Here is a 19,942-nt window from a genome sequence, read left to right on the forward strand (position 1 = left end):
AAAAGGACAGAAGCAAAGCATGTCCTCTCTTAAAGGCGGTAAGAAAATAACTAACGGGGTCACGAGTTAAAGAGGGGTATGTGGGTGGCTCTACATGACTCGTGACCAAGCACAGATGCCAATAGTCCCTTGTGTAGACAATTATTTTAAACTTTACCGGTTTCCAGCTGGCGCTAAGTATTTATCCTAATGTTAAGACCGAAGGCTTGTTTTGTATATGAACAAACTAGACTTTGTTATATTACTGTTGCATCATATCTATGAACCATTGCTTTAGGTTTTGTTAGTTATCTTGGAAGCAGACCATTACCAAGTTAAAATCACTGTTACTCATGATGCTTGTGTATTTGATGAGTCTGCCCAGAGGGGAAGAGGCCAAACACCCTCAGCCTCAGCTCCACAAATGCCACTTGGATGGGAGGAAATTCCAGAATAAAGGCAATACACAATGTCAACAATCCTGCCTTTTCAAAGGTCAGTTAACAGAGACTGAGGCCTCCTAGCCTTCCTGTTGTTCACAGGTTCTGAGAGTTGGCACCAGCTCAGTCCTTGAGCTGCTAATTTAAAGGTCTTTTTCTTACTGTCATCAGTATTACTGTGATGTTACTTCATAATAAGTAATCTAATCTCCTTATTTCATGGATGGTAAATTTTGTCATCTTGCTCACTTCCTAAATCTGATAGCAACTGCCAGTTAGATGTCAAGCAGAAAGCGGAAACAAATGGATAGAAAGCTCAGCTATTTGCAGTTACCTTATGATTGTGTTAGCCACAGATCCCCTCTGGTGATGTGGGTTCTAAAGGAATGGAATGTCATGGCTGGTAATTGAAGCATACTAGTGGAAATAAAAACTTCTCGAGCCTGCATGCATAAACAAGTGCTATGGAGAGGTCTAGTGTGAGTGGCAATGGATTTCCTTGAGATCCAACATCCATTCAGAAGCTGTATCAAAATTGCAGCCAAATATAATGTGCAAGAGGGTACTTTACTTTTGACTGGGTGCATTTAACAAATGCTCTTTACAGAACCCTTCATGTCTTTAAACCCATACAGAAATTCTGGGATACTGAAAATAACCTTTCCCAAGCAAGACCCCCTTGGTAATAAGCACTGACACAGGAGGTTCTATCCATAAGGGACCCCTGACACTCTACAACCACAGGCTTTTGTTGCAATTTAATGTAAGTACAACTGAAATCTAAAGTCAACCATGCACTTGTAATAATCTGCTCTAATCACTGAACAATCTTAGTCTCAACGAAGACTTAATTCAGTTTGGACATAGCACCATGTTTCAAAGGGATACCAACATTAGCACTAGGAGTGGCTGCTGCAGCTAAACTGAAGAGAAAGAGGGTTAAAGATTGGTTAATGAACAGTTAAAGACTGGTTAATGAAAAGAAAAATTGTTGGTCTTTTTTGCAACTGAATTGCCATTTGCCAACTCATACTTCTCCTTTTTAACTTTTCGTGCGGAATTATGTAGGTGTTATTCCTCTTTCCTGTTATTATAATCTTTGGATTTCACTGTCTAAAAACATGGATGTTCTTTATATAATTCAATGAAATCACTTTAGAATTCTTTATCACTTAAGGTCACAATGTTTATATATACTATGGATTACAAGATGTGTATTTTCCTCAAGGGTTGCTGTGCTACATGAGAATATTGCTAGATAAACCCCTACACATCACAATCAGGAGATGCTGAAAGTAAATCGGGTGAACTTGGAGTGCAAGGTTCCCAATAAAATCATCTGATTACTGTCCCCCTTCCTTTTGGAGGGGAATGTCCCCATACCCCATTGAAAAACACCAGATTTTCTGCACAGCAGCACCAACATGCAGCCAAGGTGTCTCGCGGTGTCAAACTTCTCACTTCCAGAGGTCCTTTTATTTGTTACACCGTTGGACTGTGGAACAACCTCCCTGACAATGTCATGCAATTTGAATTTTAGAAGTTCATGCTAAGATGCAATTGCACTGCTACCCTAAAACCATCTCCTTGGATTTTAATAATTCACTTATATTTTTATTTATTTATTTAAGCTATTTTCTAATAACTATTCTCCTGTTTCTGTATTTCCCGTTACCTTCTATCACTTCTTTAGAATGAAAACCATATTCTTTGGAAGCTTGAATTTAAAGTCAATTTGGAAGCTTGAATTTAAAGTCAAGGGCCCTTGTGGGCTTGCTCCATATAAACAGGATTCATCACCTGAATAATAAGGATATAATAATAATAAATACTTGTTGCCCTGCATACCACTCAGTATTTGTTCATAAACAGAAAAACCCTTTGGCCTTAACTAAGGGTATGTCTCTACTGCCTTGCTGGAGTGCGGTTATTAATGGCACAAGGTTTTAGTGGCAGTGGTAGAAGCTAATAGAAAAGGAGATAGGCAGGCATGACCTGGCTTCCCACAATGTATGCTGCGACACACCAGTTCTCTCTCAAACACCTTCACACCAGGGCAGCATCGCCTTTCTCGCGAAGGAGCCAGTTGTTTTACCTCTTCCTCCCCAATTTTACCTCAGCATTCTGGTTTTTCATTCTTTTTTTGTTTTTTATTTGTGTCTGTGTAATATTTTTATCTGTATGAGTTTGCATTTCTAGAAATGCAATCCCATGAATAACCTAAGCAATCCAGACCTCAGAGAAGATGCTTGGGCGCTGGTAAAAACTCGTGCTCTTGTTATTTGGCCTCCTTGGAGACAGACCCACAAATCACTTGTAGCAGATGGTGACTTAACGATTCTAGTATAAGTAATCCCTGTTCTGAGTGTTATGATTACTCTCCCGAGCAATGGAAGATTTTTTATAAGGGATTTAAGAGGAAATCAGTTGCTGCATCTTGGGAAGGCTTTCCTCCTCCAATGACGGTAGACGCATCCATTCCTTCTTGTTCTACCTCTTCCTGGCCAAAATCTCCTCTCATTGCATCTTCTTCTCAGGACTATTTTACTCATTCTTCTGGGGCTTTGCCTTTCTTTAGTTGATTCGAGGAGGGTTCAGGTCTTGCTTTTGATGTAGTTGCCCCATTCTTTTGGGGAAGGGGAACCCTCTGCAATCTTCTGCAGCTGATCCTCATTTGTCCAAACACGTCTGTGTCAAACCCATTGCTGATCCACACGTCCATGCAACTATCACGGCTTCTGTTACTTCAAAGGCTGCATTACAACCTGGTTTAAGGCAGAGGCCACCTCCTTTCACACACCAAGAATCAGCTACTATGGAGAATACTGCTTCTGAGTGTTTCAGGTGGGCAAAATCTTTTCCACTTTCCTGAGCAACAGTGAGGAGGGTGCTGCCTTCTTTTGACTGTTGCACTCTGGCAGAAAGACTATTTCTTACTTGGGTCATTTAACAGCTAATACGTGGGCCAGTTGGTTACTAAATAGTTGAGATTCTGCCATCTCCAAGGTATCAAGATATGTTGGCACGGATTCCATCTTAGCTTTGAGAAATGGAGATATCCTAAGCTCCTTGTCTGTTTCCTAAGGGCCAAGTGGATACAGCAGTCATCAGACTGAGAGCGGACAACAATGACTGTCTTGTGCATCAAGCTGTCTTTCAAACATCTGGTCCTTCTTGGGCCAACATTCCCAAACCAGGCCGCAAACTACTTCATGCACTTCACCTAAAAGACCCCAAAGCATGACAGGCCCTGATAGGGGCAGCCAACCTTTGTCGTCACCTACTAAGAAAACTCCTCAGTAGTGGCCCTTTCAGTCCCATTCTTCCAGACCCAGGAAAGGAGGCAGAGGCAGGGCTAGAGGAGGAAGATGATACTGGGGGCACCCCTCCCCACTCTCTGCCATTGGTGGGGTGGGTGCCTGATATGTCATTGGGCAACTTGGCAGCAGTACAAGCAAAAGCCTGAGTAGTAGATATCTACAGGTGGGATATCTACACCCCGTCAAGTTTCCTCCTCCCCCCTCTAAGTAGCCACTTCAGCAAACAATGTTTGTGCAAGGCTCGCTGAAGCATCTAGCTCTCCAATAGAAAGCGAAAATAATGGAGAAAGGAGCCGTGCTAGTCATGAAGGATTGATCCCTAGGCTTCTGCAGCCATGTCTTTCTGGTCCTGAAAGCATAGGGCAATTAGAGACCAGTCATAGACCTTTCTACTCTCAACCTTTTCATCAGAAAGACTCTGTTCAAGATCGAAACTCCTCGCACAGTTTTAGCAGCCATAAGGAAGACGACTTCATGCTCATGAGAGACTGGAAGGATGCATTCTTCCAGATTCCAATCCACCAATTGTCTTGGAAATTCCTTTGCCTCAGTCTGGGAGAGGTAGTTTACCAATTCAAGGTGGCATGCTTCAGCCTTTCAGCTGCCCCACAGGTATTCAATAAATGTTCACCCTAATCTCGACCTGGGCTCATTCTCAAGGAATATGAATCTTGAGATACCTTGACGACTGGCTGGTTCTTGCAAATTCTCAGGTAAACTTAATTTGAGACGAGGACAGTCTTCTCCAATTTTGTCACAGCTTAGGCATAGTGATAAATTTGGAGAAGTCAAATCTAACGCCCATCCAAAAGATACTTTACCAGGGCATGCTTAAGAGACAGAACAGCAACGAGGGTATTCACATTGACAAGTTCAAGACAGTGGTTCAATCCTTCCCCTCCAGGCAAAAATCAGCACATCAGTGGCAGATTGTTTCTCGGTTACCGGTCATTCCTGGAAAAGCTGGTTCTTTACAGAAGTCTCTACCTCCTGTCAATGGAGACTGAAGTGTTTTGGTCCCCTTCCAAGGGTTCTCACCTTTTCCCTGGTTCCTCTTTTGAAAGAAATGAGACAGGACCTAGCATGGTGGTTGGATGACAGGAACCTGGTCATAGGAGTTCCCCTTCACTCTCCACCCTCAAGGGTTTTTTTCTGTTCTAAGACATCTCGAACAAGGGTTGGTGAGCACACTTAGCCTTCCTAGCCCTTCAGGTATTTCAGGAAAGGGTGATAGGGCAATCAGTGGTCCTCATGTCTGACAACACCACGGTGTTGGCGTATGTCAACAAAAGGGGGCCTAGTATCTCGTCATCTTCACGAAGTGACAGTACAATTACATCAGTGGATCTCTCAGCCAGATGCATTCCAGGCAAGAAAAATGTTGTGGCAGACAAGCTGAGTCACTGAGATCAAGTGCTGGGAACAGAGTGGTCTCTTCATCAGGAAGTAGCAGAAAGGTTATTTCATCTGTGGGGAAGGCCAACAGTAGATCCCTTTATAAGGTATTTTGTTCAGTCATTCTAGATCCTTGGGCCACAACAGGTGGTCTGCAATGCACTTGGGACAACCTGGATGTTTACACCTTTACCCCCTTTTGCCCAATTCCTCAGTTGAGTAAGCATCCATTCTATATGGCACATTTGATTGTTCCTATACAATACAAATTCCACCAAGTCCCTTCCTCTCTATCTCTCTCTTACAAGGGGAGAGAGGAACTAGCAACAGAACAAGGTAGGCAGCTAATGTGAGCTAAGATGTCTCAACAATTACAGGTTCTTTTTCTTCTTCCAAGACAATGTAGACAGGAGTTCCCATTGTCTCTTAGCCTGGATGATTGATTGTTGATAACCTTTCATTTAACAGTTCAGAGGCATATGACTCCTTCCTGTGGCATAACTATTGGTCAGGAAGTAGCCCCAGGTTAGCCGAACCCCCCATCAGTTCTGAATCTTACTTATCCTCCCTCCAAAAGTAAGTCTCCCCTTAGGTTTAGAACCTTTCCCTTATGTTAAGAACAAAGGTTTGTTTTGTATATGAACAAATGGCAAATTTTTAATCAATCTGTATTTTTCATAAACAACAAACCTCATGTCTTATCATACATGGCCCACCTCTGGCCCACCTCAAGCCACTGCTCATACAGTTACCTGGCCCTGGAAGAAAACTGGTGCATCACAGCATAACCTGAGGGAAGCCAGGTCAAGCTCTGCCAAACTCCTTCCCTATTGGCTATCTCTTGTTGCCACCAAAACGCATGTGCCCGGGGCATTCAGGGATTTCTGTGCTCCAGGTTTTTGGCTGCTACCATTACTGATCCCCATATTACATGCAGTAGGTGCCCATCTAATTTTTGTACTATTACTAATCCTTGCCCAGAATGTCAATCCTGGGGTGTGTCACAGTGGAGGGCATTCTATAAGAAGAGGGAGCATCGTAGAGTATCTACTTGTCCTTCATGGGAGGGTTTTTTGCCTCCTCATTTGGATGGTTCACCATCCCCTTCTTCAGAAGGGTTCCCTCTGCGTTGGTTGTCCTGCTGTCTCCTTCCTTTTCTTCCATCGATTCATCGTTAGAAGTGTCGGGAGTTGAACAGGATGAGATTATGTTTAATGTAGTCCCTTCTCCTGCAGAATATAATGTCCTTCCCGAGAGGGAGGAGGCCATGCCTTCCGCTTCCTTTATATCAGATTCCGAATCAAATGAGATGGCAGCTGTTTGTGCGTCTCCAGGCCTATGGGGTGCCCCTCTTTGGATGGCCTAGCATTTCTTGGCTGCTTGTACCCTCCCTCCAGGCCTACACTACTTGGGTTCCTGTGCTGCTTCCAGCGTGACACCTTTGTCAATGTCAATGCTACTGGGTTGCCCTTTATAGTTCTGCCAGTGAGGCTATCGATCAGCGATGCCATCAAGATGTCGTAATGTCACTCCCAGCATCCTCTCAGCCTATGACGTCAGCTGCGGTGATGTCTCTACCTCTTGTTGTTGTGACTTCAACTCCATCTTCACCTATGACGTCATCACAACCTCTCGCTGAGCCTTCGGAAAGATTGTTTCAAGCTATGGTTGAGAGGCTGGACTGTTTTTCGAGAGAGGTATTCTGCTCTATGGCAGAAAAAGTCTTAGGAATGATTCTTCCTCTCCTCCTTCTAGTAAGAAATGTCGTAGACGGAGTAAGCTCTCTCCTCCATCTCCTTCCTCTTCTTCTTGCCCTGAAATCAAAAGGAGAAATACAAACTTTGTGGTGTCGTCTTCTGCGAGTGAGAGGAGTGCTTCGTCGACTTCTCTACACGGCCGTGTCTCTCCCTTACACAGACATGTACGTGATCATGGAGGTGTTACCCATCCATCTCAACCACCTCCGTCTCCCGTACCTGTTCCAGTCTGTCGTAAAGATGATAAGGCTCCAATTAAGAGGTTGAAGGTGCCTGCTATGACAGTGTCTCCTGGACCTTCCAAAGATTCTTCTTTCTGCAAACGTGATGTGGCTGCCGGTCGAGAACATAAGGTGATTCGGGTCCATGGATGTGTTTCTCGTTCCCCTTCCAAAGACCAGGACCTTAGGGATCAGTCCCCTTCAGGAAGTTTGCTTCGGCATCGTTCTTTGTCTTGAGACCGTGCTTGTTTGTCATTGCACGGCCATGTATGTAATTCGTTGCATGGCCGTGTTCCAGAGCCCTCTGTTTCAGGATCTTCGGTAGTTAGGGACTCCACTTCAACCAGTTGCTGTTAGGGAAAAATGAGGATCCTTCCAAGCCTTCTCCTTCACGTCATCGGTCTCCTTTGTGGTTCTGGCAAAGGAGACAGACAACGTGAAGGAGAAGGTTTGGAAGGATCCTTATTTTTACCTAACAGGAGTTTCAGTCTTTTTTTCTCCGAGGTTACTGATCTCATTCATGAATTCAATAACCTTGGGTGTAGAATGCAGACTCAGCCTTCTATGACCCCTATGGGTATAGAGGCCTTGCTAGATCCAAGGCAAGATACCAAGGCTTCGTTTGAGCTTTCCTTGTCGGGGCATGCTTAGTCTATCTTGCAGCGTGTTAGTACCTTGGTTTCAAACCGAGATGGCTCTCTGCACTCTAATAGGTCCTCAAAGTTCCTTCCTCATCCTCTCGGTGTGGCATTGGAAGTAGGCAGTCCTTGGTTAATGGGAATCCGGTTTTATGGCATGCTTGTAAAATTGGTGATTTATGGTGCCATAATGCACCAAGTTCTAGTTATCAGCGCCATAAGGTGCTAATAATAGTTATGGTGCCATAACATACCTAAAGTAGGCGACATTAACCAGATATCAGCACCATAAGCGCCACAAATCACCAAGTTTCAGTTAATGGCAGTTTTTGCTTATCAGCACCCTGCTGAGAATGGAACCCCCATTGATAATCAGGTTCAGCTGATGCCCCGTCACTTTAATTTGGACGTGATCCGTCTTAAGCCTGGTTTGACCCTGGATCAGGATAGGTCTGAAGGACCATCATTTTCTTTGCTAGACGTGCTATGGATGTGTTTCTCATTCCCCTTCCAAAGACTAGACCAGGACCTTAGGGATCAGTCCCCTTCAGGAAGTTTGCTTCGGCATCATTCTTTGTCTTGAGACCGTGCTCGTTTGTCATTGCACGTCCATGTATGTAATTCGTTGCATGGCTGTGTTCCAGACTGTGTCCTGGTTGGACTTGTGTTCCATTGCGGTAGCCAGAATAGTGGCGGATCAAGCTGAGGGAGGTTCAGTCAGTTCTTCCTCCCTTGTCAGGGTACTACAGTCTGAGGCTAAGGCCATTTTGTATCAAGGTCATCTTGGTGCGACTTTGTGGGCCAACCTCCTCCTGGCTAGGAGGGACACGGCCTTGTCAAAGATTGGGGGGGGGGGGGGGGGTGGTTAGATTCGGAGCCCTTGTCAGCCCTCCGAAACAGGGATCTCCTTGAATTGCAGCTTCTATTCCCAAGAACTCATTTAGAAGATGCAATAGACTGGTGGCAGCGAGCGGATACTGAAGATAGGCTAGTACATCAGGTGGTATCTACAGTGGATACTGAAGATAGGCTAGTACATCACGTGGTATCTGCATCAGAGGCTCGTTCTCGTCCTCCTCCTCTCCTCCTGTCAAGTCGACCAGGCATACTAATTCTACTCTCTTGTCGGTATGTCAATAGACCTAAAATTTGTCCCTGTGAATGGTTTTTCATATTGTTTTTCCCAGCCCCATAACAAAACTTTTCTCTGCTTGTGTGGCGTTTGGGTTCCACACACTTTCATCACAACAGAATCTGGTATCTTTATTTATAACTAACATTTCACTTTTTGTCTGTGTTAGGTGCTTACCCACAATGTAACTGGGCTCTGGCTTGGGTATTTACCCAAAGTATTATCCGTAACAAAATGTAATGAGTTATGTGTACCAATATTAAATGCTGTAAAACAAACTCTATTGTGAAAACTAACCTGGGGGAGGGGGTAATCACCAACCCCAAACCTAGCTATCAAGTTCCTCTAGTTCATTAAAAAGAGGAGACTTTAATAGAATTATGTATAATGATTCTTTATGATCTATATACAAAAAATACCAATCTGACTTGAGAACAAATGACTGAACTTTTTCAGTTGTAGCAGCTGCATTAACTGAAGCAAGTACTAAACATCATGCAAATAGTGAAATGGTCACCATGTCTTATTCATCAGCTTTGCAATAAGTTATCACTTGTAATAAGGTAGTTTAAATTGGCTAACGGTCAGTTTACCAAGATTAGTGAAAGAAAGGCATATCTGAAGCAATAGTTGATATCTTCCTATGAACACGTTTTTTTATTTCCTTTTTAACTCTTCTTACTCATGTAAAATATGATGCTTCATAATTTATTATCATTTCCAATTACAGTACTCTTGCCCAAAAAATTAATTAACAATGTATAAAACTGAACCAAGCCCCGATAATTATTAAAAGCACTTTATCATGGCACATTAAATTTGATCCATGATAACCAAGCTTGCAGTGCATGCTTTCTTCAACATCTTAGTAGCCTTAAAAATATTTTTTAATTTGTTTAAAAGTTAAAAATTCCATCAGTCTTTGATTAACTACTGTACAGAAACTCGCATATGTGAAATTGTAAAACTACAATGATTTAACTAGTACAGGACTATTTGCAAATTTATTAAGCTAGAACAGGACTATTTGCAAATAAAGTGGCCAATACTGCCAGAAAATCTAGCAAGAATAGTTATAAATCAGCAAACCTCACGATCATGGGATTATATAATACATCATTATTAGGACAACTCATTTCACATCTGAATACCCATAATTCCCGCAATGAAATGAAGTCTTAATAAATCTACTGACTGAAGAGAGGACAATGATGCTAATGTGCTAAATTATTTAAACCATTTACAGACTTAAATTTAAGAAGGAATAAGAAGTAGCACAGTTTGTTTTCATGAATAATCTAAAAATAAACATTATATAAAATAGTGCTGTCAGATTATCTTCATTAAAGTGGTTTAAGAAAAACCACTCGGTCACAATTTGAGACTACAGGACTCCCCCAAAAGGTAATAAAAAAGGAAAATAGGAGCATGGTAGAGTTGAAGAAATTGTACAGCTTAGTGGGAATAGACCAAGGAAATGCAGGACACAGAGAGCAAGAGCTGGGCTGAGGGATATCTGCAAAGAACCTTTAGTACCATCTAATGTGTGCAGCATAAGCACAGTAAGCTGTAATCCTCAAAGCAAGGAATAAAGGTGTGAAATGATCACTGACCTTCAAATGTTCAAAAAATTATTCTTTATGCCAAAAATTCAAAAGTCAAAACATTTACGTATTTTAACAATGACATATTCTCTTTCAATTTCTTTACAGAATACGTATTAAGGTTAAATGTAAAAGTCCTCTGCTTCAGTGCCCAATTTTATCACATTAACCAATATATCAACTAATATATCAACTGAACAATAATTACATAAAAGTTAGAATGTTAGTTAACCCCTGAAACAACAAAAACAAGCATTTTTAGTACAATATCAGTTGCCTTATTGAAATTCTGTTATGCACATTTTAATGCCACCTAAAATCACAAATCTAAAACACGTCTCAACTTTTAAAGATTTTAATCACATGAATCATCAGTTATTAAAAATTTTGCCATTTGTCATCAACTGGAGATTCAGTAACCCTCACTCATTCACACTAATAGGTCCAAAGGAAGTATGGAAATATCTTAAGTGTGGACATTATGTTCAGAATATTGTAGCATACAACAGGCTACTGCAAAATACTAGCTCAAACTTACTCATCGGACGTGAACACACACAAATCAAGTAAAACCTATAAATTTGACAGAAATACGGATAAAAAAACTCCAATAAAAACTATTGTAGTTATATGGTACACCCATAAATATCTGAACATGTAACGCTTCCCCTCAAGAAGTGTTTTTCTACTAAGAAATAAACATTATGATAGATTATTAATAAAAAAAAAATAATTTATTTTATCTACAACTACGTCATGACTAGTCAAACACACTAATGGACAGACAGCCAATTTACACACGTATAGTAATGTGGCAAAACCTACAGAATCCACAGAAGTTAGGACAATATAGCCTTACAGCATAAAGCAAGTCCAGTAAGAACTTAAAATACTTCACAAATACCTGTTATATTACTTTTAATTATTGTTATAAACTTTAAGAAACAAACAAATGTAATATATGTTTAGAAAAACATCTTAATCAATATTGATAAAATTAAAGTACCACATATTTCCGTGTACAAGACGACTTATCAATCTTACAATTCTTACCCCTAAAATTGGAGGTTGTCTTATAGTACCATTCTAAAAATCAAGAAAATTCAGTGATGTTTATTGGTAGGCTAGCCTCGGCCTTAGTGCAATAACCACTGACACATGAAAAGATTCACATTATGAAATAAACTGATAATAAAGGTAAGACCATTTTTACATTATGTATTATGACATATTCAAGGAATAACTCCATATCAATGAAATCAACTTTTATCTATGTGAGCCCAGCTGAGAAAATGTAAACCTCAAGTTATGGGTGCAATCACAGCAACCTTTATCTTACACCTTTCAGAAATTTTAATGGTATGGTAATTACAGCAGTAATAACATGAAGGATAACATAATATCAATTTTTCATTAAAAATTAAAAAATGTAAGAGAATCATAAAAGTATTATTAAAGGGATTTTTGACGTAGGAAAAATCTATTTCTGGGTGATTGGCTCGTGTCGCTATGAAAGGATCCTTAATATCATTCTTTCTAGGCAAATTAATCTAAATCTTACCATGAGAAAACAAAATTAGAAAACAAAATGTCAGTAAAAACTGCCACTCGCTCTACTCTATAAAAGAAAGTGTCGTGGTAATGAAAATAGGGTGAGGTGGGAACACTACCACGAGTCATTCACCATTTTAGACCTTCCAATCCAAAATACCCCACTAGCGAGAGCTGATACTAACGGGTGATGCGGCCAGCTACTACTACTACTAAGGACGCCACGGACAGCAGCGCCCCTAGCGGTCATCCTAATCTATGAACATCTTGCCCTGCAGGGGGGAAAAGCAAGACAGGGTGGGTTTCATAGGGCGACACGAGCCAATCACCCAGAAATAGATTTTTCCTAACGTCAAAATCCCTTTTCTGGCTCAGCTCGTGTCGGCCTATGAAAGAGTACCAGAGAAACAGGCAAGATGGGAAAGGGACAATGAAAACTGAAGTAAAAATAGATATAATATATAAGTGAATCAGGTATACAGAATACAAATTAAGTACTTAAAGCTACTTATGCTAAACAATGGCATAAAAAAAAGAGAGCCAACAACAAAAGTACTTAAAACTAACTATAACTAAACATAGTAGTATACAATAATGTAATGTAAGTTAACAAAAGAAACAGGATTCACTTAAGCAAAGTATTTACATAATATAACAAACACATTGTGTCCTACCCCCCTAGACATAAAAATAAGGGTAGGACACTGAAGTACCTTATAAGTACAAAGTGTGGATGTCCCTAGCAAAAAAAATAAGGGACAAACCACTAATATGACCTCAGCGGCTAAGGCTAGAGTGTCTGAGTAGCATGGCGAATAGGGTGAGGCATGTTAGACGAGGTAGGTGGTAGGAAGGAGATCTTTGGATCTATACTATGACTACTATACAGTATCAGGAGAAACAATGTTTCCCGCTGCTACTGCAGAAAATTTTAAAGATTCCAAGGACTTTAGATAGTGACGTTTAAAGACTGTCGGAGATTTCCATCCAGTATACTTTTTTTTTTTTTTTTTTTTTAAGATCCTCGAAGTTCATATGTTTGAAAGTAGTTTAATTGAGGTGGCTACTCCCCTGATGTCATGTGCTTTTGGGAATGAATCAGGGTTGGCTTGTTTAATGAAGTAAAGGATCTGTTGTCTAATACCTTTTACTGATAAAGTACCACCTTTTTCTCTCATGAAGAGAGAACCTGAGGATCTTGAGGATGTGCGAGATAGAAAGGTCTTAAAGTTGATACTGGGCAGAGAAGGGAGGGTCTTGCGGAAGTGGGATGACTTTCCAAGGAGCCCACCTTGCAAGAGGATCCTCATTTTTAGCTAAAAAGCTACGATCCGGAGCAAGCAGGACTTCTCCTGAGGGAGGAATTCTACATGACCCGCATCTCTGGATAGAGCCGACAGTTCTGAAATTCTCAGCTCCTGAGGCTAGGCTTAATAAGAATAACGTCTTTCTGAGGAGCATTATGAATGTGCACGACGAGTTTGTCAGTATCTGATGCTAGTTTGAGGACGTCATTTAAGACCATGAGACTGCCGTAGGCCTTTGAGAAGGTCTAAATCTAGCACAGGCTTTAGGGATAGACGTAAAGTAAGATTCAGTCAGTCTTATCTGGAAACCCAACTGAAAGATCTTCTTCAAAGCCGATTTATGCGTAGTAATAGTGCTAGCTTGCTAAAACCTTTTTCAAAACAAGGATCTGAAAAAAAATAAAAGGATATAGCTAAGTTAACTGTCATGGTTGTAGTGTTTGATTCTTTCAGGAAGGATGCTAATTTTTTAACAGCAGAGTCATATTGTCTAATAGTTGACTCTCTCTTATCTGACTCTAGGAAGAGGATGTTTTGTGGATCAATGTTAGCATCTTTGTTAGCCGCAAACTTCATGAAGTCCATAAAGTTAGGGTCTGAAGAATTCCTGAGGAAGCGAACACAGTCCTCATTTTTGTACTGCCTGTGACAGCCTGGGATTGTGGAATCCGTTGAGGTCGGAGACCCAATTCCAGAAGCAGCGGATACCAGTTGCTTTTGGGCCAGTCTGGTGCAACCAGCGCTACCAGTCCCTTGAAAGTCCTCAGCTTGCTCAAGACTTTCAAATAGAAGATTCACTGGAGGAAAAACATAAATTTTTCTCCACGACTCCAATCTAGCGACAGGGCTCCGTGGCATAAGCCAAGAGGTGGGTCCAGGTTGGGGGCCACATAGCAAGGGAGCTTGTGGTTTGCTTGTGAAGTGAAGAGATCTACTTGGAGACCTGGGACTCTCCGGCATATCCATGGAATGACCTGTCGTCTAGGGACCATTCTGATTCCAGAGGGACCGACCGGGACAAAGCGTCTGCTATCACATTTCTTACCCCCAGCCAGGTGAGTGGCGGACAGATGCCATTTGTGTTTGTCTGCTAGGGCAAAGATGGCTATCATGACATGGTTCACATGTTTGGATTTGGACCCTCCTCTGTTGATGCAATGAACTACCACTGCACTGTCCAAAACTAGTCTTAGATGAGACTTTTTCGGGGGAAGAAGTCTCTTCAGGGGTAAGAAATACTGCCATTGCTTCCAAAACGTTTATGTGGAGCTGGCGGAACTGAGCTGACCAAGTCCCCTGAACTTGTTTGAATTGAGAATATCCCCCCCAACCGGACAGGGAGGCATCCGTGTGAATGGTTAATACCGGAAGGGATATTGGAGGGGTACCAGTTTGGCCAGGTTCTTCACTTTTGTCCATGGACGGAGTTGATTGCGAAGGATCTGTGGAATTACTGACAACTTGTCTCGAGATTTGGCGTTTTGCTCTCGATCGCCAAACTCGGTTTATATCCTTCAGCCTTGCTTTTAGGAGGATGTCTGTCAAGGAGGCAAACTGAAGAGAACCTAGGATTCTTTCTTGGCTTCTCCTTGATGTTTGTTTGCATTTGAGAAATTGTTTCACAGCTTTGGCTATTTCTTTGCGTTTGACCACTGAATTGACAGAGTGTGGGAAGACAAATCCCATTGGATTCCTAGCCACTGAAAAACGAGACTCTGGAGTAAGTCTGGATTTCGTTTTGTTTATCTGGAAACCCCAGATGTTCCAGAAATTGAACTACCTTTTCCGTGGCTTTGAGACATTCCTCGACTGTTGGTGCCCAGATCAACCAATCGTCGAGGTATGCTGCTACCATTATCCCCTGAGTTCTCAATTGTTGAACTACCACTTCTGCTATTTTTGTGAATACCCTGGGGGCTACATTCAGACCGAAGGGCATCACTTTGAATGAGAATTTCTGATTTCCTAGTCTGAACCCTAGGAATGGGCGGAAGTGCCTGGCTATAGGGATATGATAGTATGCGTCTGTAAGATCGATGGAGCATGTGACGGCTCCACGAGGAAGTAAGGTCCTTACTTGCGAAATGGTAAGCATTTTTGAACTTGTCGCAACGGATGAAAGAGTTTTTAGCCTTGACAGTCTAAGATTACCCTTCTTTTTTGTGAGCCTTTCTTTGGCACACTGAATAAGCGACCTTGAAATTTTAAATGCTTGACTCTCGCAATAGCTCCTTTCTGAAGGAACTCTCTCGCATAATCTGTCAATTCCTTTGACGGTTTCCTGATAAAATGATCTGATTGGAGGGGGATCTTTGATCCAACTCCAACCCAATCCCTTGGACACTATGCTCTGTGCCCAATTGCTGAACCCCACCTGTGACGGAAGAGGAACAACCTCCCTCCTACCTGGGGAGCCTCATTGTTGTTGGGCGGGTGTTGACCTCCACGCCCTCCTCTGAACTGCCTACCTCTTGTCGCTCTACGAAAGTGGCCTCGCGCTCTGCTACCTCTCGCCTGCCACGAAAAGGGAAAGAGGATAAGCCTGACTTTCATAAACAGGTTGAAGGCCGGCGAGAGTGCGTAAGAGGTCGAGGGTTGCGACTGAGGAGACACAAGGAGGATGGGTTGGGTCTGTTTTGAAGTTGCAGGCTGTCCCTGTTGAGTAACTGGGACGGCCTGAACGAATTGCTGCTGCTGCTGACGTTTCTGGTAAGGCTGGAATCTTCTACCAGCCTTCTTTGGTTTCTTACCAGCACGGGGGCGGGGGGATTCTTGTTTCCTCTTAGAGGAGATACCCCATCTAGCTCTGAGGCTCTGGTTGAGCCTAGCAGCCTCATGTGTGATCCATCATTCACCGCGGACTCTGGGAAGAGGTCCGCCCCCCACATGCTGGAAGGCCAGGAGCCTATTAGCTTCATGCCTAATAGGTGCATTCCTGACAGAACGTGCTTTCGACAGTTTCCTCCTAGCTAGGAAGAAGTCGAAAAGCATCTGTCTGAACCGTTTGAAGCTGAGACTTGGCCAGAATCTTAAATAAAGGTTCTGTGCCATACGATAAAGCAGCCATCTCAGTAATGATTAAAGAATTGAGGGATCTCCCAAACCTAGTTCGAGCGTCGAACTCTGCCTGAATCAAGGTATCAGGCAGCCTCGGAAGCTTTTCACCAAACTGGTCCATTGCACAGTCCGGTTTGAGCTTACCAAGCGTGAAATTGTGGACGGCAAGTTCTCCCATTCCCCAATTCCCCGAAAGCTGGAAGAGCGGAGAAGTAGACTCCGCTTCCCTCAGTTGTGGCATGGGTCTCATCCTTGAGGACTGCCTGAAGAGTCGCTTCCACTATTTTGGTAGCGAACGGAAGAGAAGCCTCCTCCTCCGTCGCAAAAATAGTAAAAGGACTCTTGAAAGCCTGGAGCTTGGTGTTTGGTACACTCCCAGTCCTCAAGGCAGTGAACCCATTCCGCTGAGCGTGCTCTCTACTATTAAAGCACATGCTCTCTGGTGATCTTGTCTTCCCTAGTGAGCGCCGCTGCGGTCAGCCTAGCATACCCAATGAAAGGCTGCGTCAATCCCGGAGGATAAAACTCAAAGTCCTCAATCCTTCGAGTTCCACACTCCGGGACAGAGATCATACCGTCCTTGAATGGAGCGTAAGCGGCTACTCTCCATGGGCCTTATCCATGGAGAAGGCTGGTAGCGACTCATAAGGAGGTAGCTGGGGAATACCAGGCACTTGCTACTGGGGAGACTGGGTAAGGAACCTGAGCAAGCCCAGCTACTCGGTCCCTCATTCTCTCTAACTCTGTTAGAGAGATCTTGGATGGACTGGCCCCGACTGATTCAAAGTGTTCGACAGTTGCTGCGAACATCTGTTCGAACTTGGTTCCGAGGGCGGAGACCTGTGAGCCGACCATCTCTCCTACCTGTTGCATCACCACTGCTGAGAAGGCAGTGGGATCAAAAGGTGCTCGGTCCCGCTACTCCAACCGGCGTTGCCGGAGTGGATGCGGTGGAGGCCGGAGAAGGCATTGGCTCAGCAGGAGCGCGAGCCTTCTCCTTAGAAGCCTTGCTTCTAGAGCTCTTGGAGTGTGAGGAGCTCGGCTTAGCCTTCACCGCGTCAGCATAGGAAGTCGAAGACTTCTAGCTGAAGAAGACGACGACGACTTTTTTAGAAGTCGTCTTAAACGAGGGTCTTCGGTTCTCTCTGTCCCTTCACCTTATTGGGGGGTACAGAGAGAGCGGGGGAGCGGGCAGGGATCTCAGATCCCGAAAATCCTTGGAAAGAGGTAGTAGAAGAAGGGACAGGAGAAGATCCAGGAGCGCCCAAGGAAAGACCTTGGGCACCCGACACACCTACCTCAACTAACAAATCCTCTGCACTACCGCCATAGGCTCAATATTAAGGTCCAGGGTTGCGACATCTGGGACCGTCTCCTGCGTGGCCACAGCCCCTAACGACTGCTGCACCTCTTGCTGGATAGAAGCGATGAGAGGGGCTGCAGAGATGGGGTCAACATATCCTGTTGACTTGCCGCCGGGAAGATCTGAATGGCCAGCTTCTTGTCTAGGATGTATGGCTGGCCCTGGCGGCGTTCTTTGCCGAATCCGCCCACCCAAGCCTTCAGGGTTGCTAGGGCGACTTCCTTCACGGCGGCAGCCTGAAAGAGAAGGCGAAATGAAGCTTCTAGTGGCGGGGACGTGGTTAAACAATGTTAAGACTAAGTGTTATTAGTAATGCGATAAAGAAGTCTAAAAAATTGACTTACCCCTCCCACCAGCTGACTGACCAGGTCATAGCAGATGGTGCAGGCTTCTGGGTGCCAGACGATCATGGCGTTGTAGGTCGTGGCACACGGGGCGTGAGTCCTGCACTCATCGTGGGCGCAGGGGTCGTACAGCGTCGCGTTACACCCAGGACCTGACCTAGTTGGTAGCCTGTAAGTGGAAAGATACATAAGTATCAGGAGAACACTTACAGCCTAACAATTGCTCCGCTGCATGCCGGAGCATGAAAGTTAGATAAACCAGAGCCCCCGCCATAATACGTGTGGTAACAAGGTGGTTGTTGTCTAAGGCTACGCCAGGAGACAAGAGAAAATACCCAACCAGGTGTGGTGGTGAGCTATGAAACCACGACGGAGAACGACGGAGATGGTATACACACAGTTAGATAATACTAAAATTCACCGTAAAATTAGGGTATATCCTTATATTTATAACGAAATATATATATAAATACTTTTCCGCTTACTAGAAGAGTGCCCGGGTAAGAAGCAAGCTCTCCTCCGGTAGCGGGAAAAAGGCAGGATATAGTAGGCAAGCAATAGACCACTAGTAGTGACCACCCGCCCGTGGCGGAGCCAGACGAACTATAACCAAAGGGGCCCCGGCTGCAGCGGAGGCTCCGTTCGTTACAGTGGGGGAAAGGTGGACTGCAGGCAATGGGGGGGGGGGTTCCCGGCGTGACGCGGCGGGAGAGAGAGAGGGGGGGGGGGGGGGTGGGGGGGGGGGGGGCCTACTCCTCCCCGTCTCAACAACTACCCGCTCGAGACCCGGTACCCGAAACACGTGGTCGCCCTAAACCCCAGCTGGGAAGAACCCCTGGCCTCCTCAGAGAAGGAGGGAGGAAGGCTACGGAGGAGGAAGGCTACTGAGGTTGTCATAGCAACCAAGGGGTCCACCAGACCCCTCCCTATACCTGTAGGGAGGGAAGGGGAAGGGTAGGTGCGGTGAACACGTGGCCGCCAGTGGCCTAAGCCGCGATAGGAACACAACCGTGGGAGGGCCACGTGAACCAGGCTGTACAATACATGGGACATGCCACCTAGGCTAGCCTAACACCCTAAAAAAGAACTAAAATTACATCATAACAGGTGGAAAAGACACTTTTAGTAAAGAAAAAGAAGACCCAGGAGGAGGCAAACTGTTCCGAGGAACAAGAGGACTACTCGGAGCCAGCGATAGCCGATGAAGAGCAAGAGCTGGGATGCTGGGCCAGAATACAGAATAGCCCTAAATACCAAACTAAGAGGATGGTACACGGGCTAACTAGCTAAAAATACGATTGTAAAACGATGAACGTGATATAGTAACAGCCCATAAGTACAAGAAGTCCCAGTATGGAAAGACCGGGAATTCTAGACATGAGGCAGCATGGCGCCGCCACTAGCCGACCGGGAAACCGTATAGACCTATTAGAAGGAAAATACTGGTTTCCTGGAAGACCTGAAATACGGTAAAAAATAATACTTATGAGGCACTTAACTTAGCCGATGCGATGGCAGCACGTTCCATGGTAAATAAGTGGAGATAAATCCGAGAAATAGGCACACGTGAAAAAATGCGTTCAACGCGTACTGCTAAATATTAAGGATGACCGCTAGGGGCGCTGCTGTCCGTGGCGTCCTTAGTATGTAGTAGTAGCGGCCGCATCACCCGTTAGTATCAGCTCTCGCTAGTGGTGGGATTTTGGATTGGAAGGTCTAAATGGTGAATGACTCGTGGTAGTGTTTCCCACTCGCCCCTATTCTCATACCGACACTTCTTTTATAGAGTGAGCGAGTCAGTTTTACTGACATTTTCTTAATTTTGTTTTCTCTG

At 43.9% G+C, this 19,942-nt stretch overlaps 1 protein-coding gene across 14 annotated transcripts in view; it reads right to left on the reverse strand.

Annotated features, from left to right (window-relative positions):
- The window catches only part of LOC135216083 (epsin-3-like), a 305,512-nt gene that overhangs the window by 20,447 nt on the left and 265,123 nt on the right, over nucleotides 1-19,942 (reverse strand). The window contains exon 16 of one of the 14 annotated variants that reach the window (XM_064251093.1): nucleotides 9,180-9,227. The exons of the other annotated variants lie outside the window; for them this stretch is intronic. Coding sequence (XP_064107163.1) covers nucleotides 9,211-9,227 — 17 coding nt within the window. The 3' untranslated portion in view covers nucleotides 9,180-9,210. The remainder of the gene's footprint in view (nucleotides 1-9,179; nucleotides 9,228-19,942) is intronic. 14 annotated transcript variants of the gene reach the window in all.

The sequence above is a fragment of the Macrobrachium nipponense genome, chromosome 6 (genome assembly GCF_015104395.2).
Source record: "Macrobrachium nipponense isolate FS-2020 chromosome 6, ASM1510439v2, whole genome shotgun sequence".
NCBI lineage: Eukaryota > Metazoa > Arthropoda > Malacostraca > Decapoda > Palaemonidae > Macrobrachium > Macrobrachium nipponense.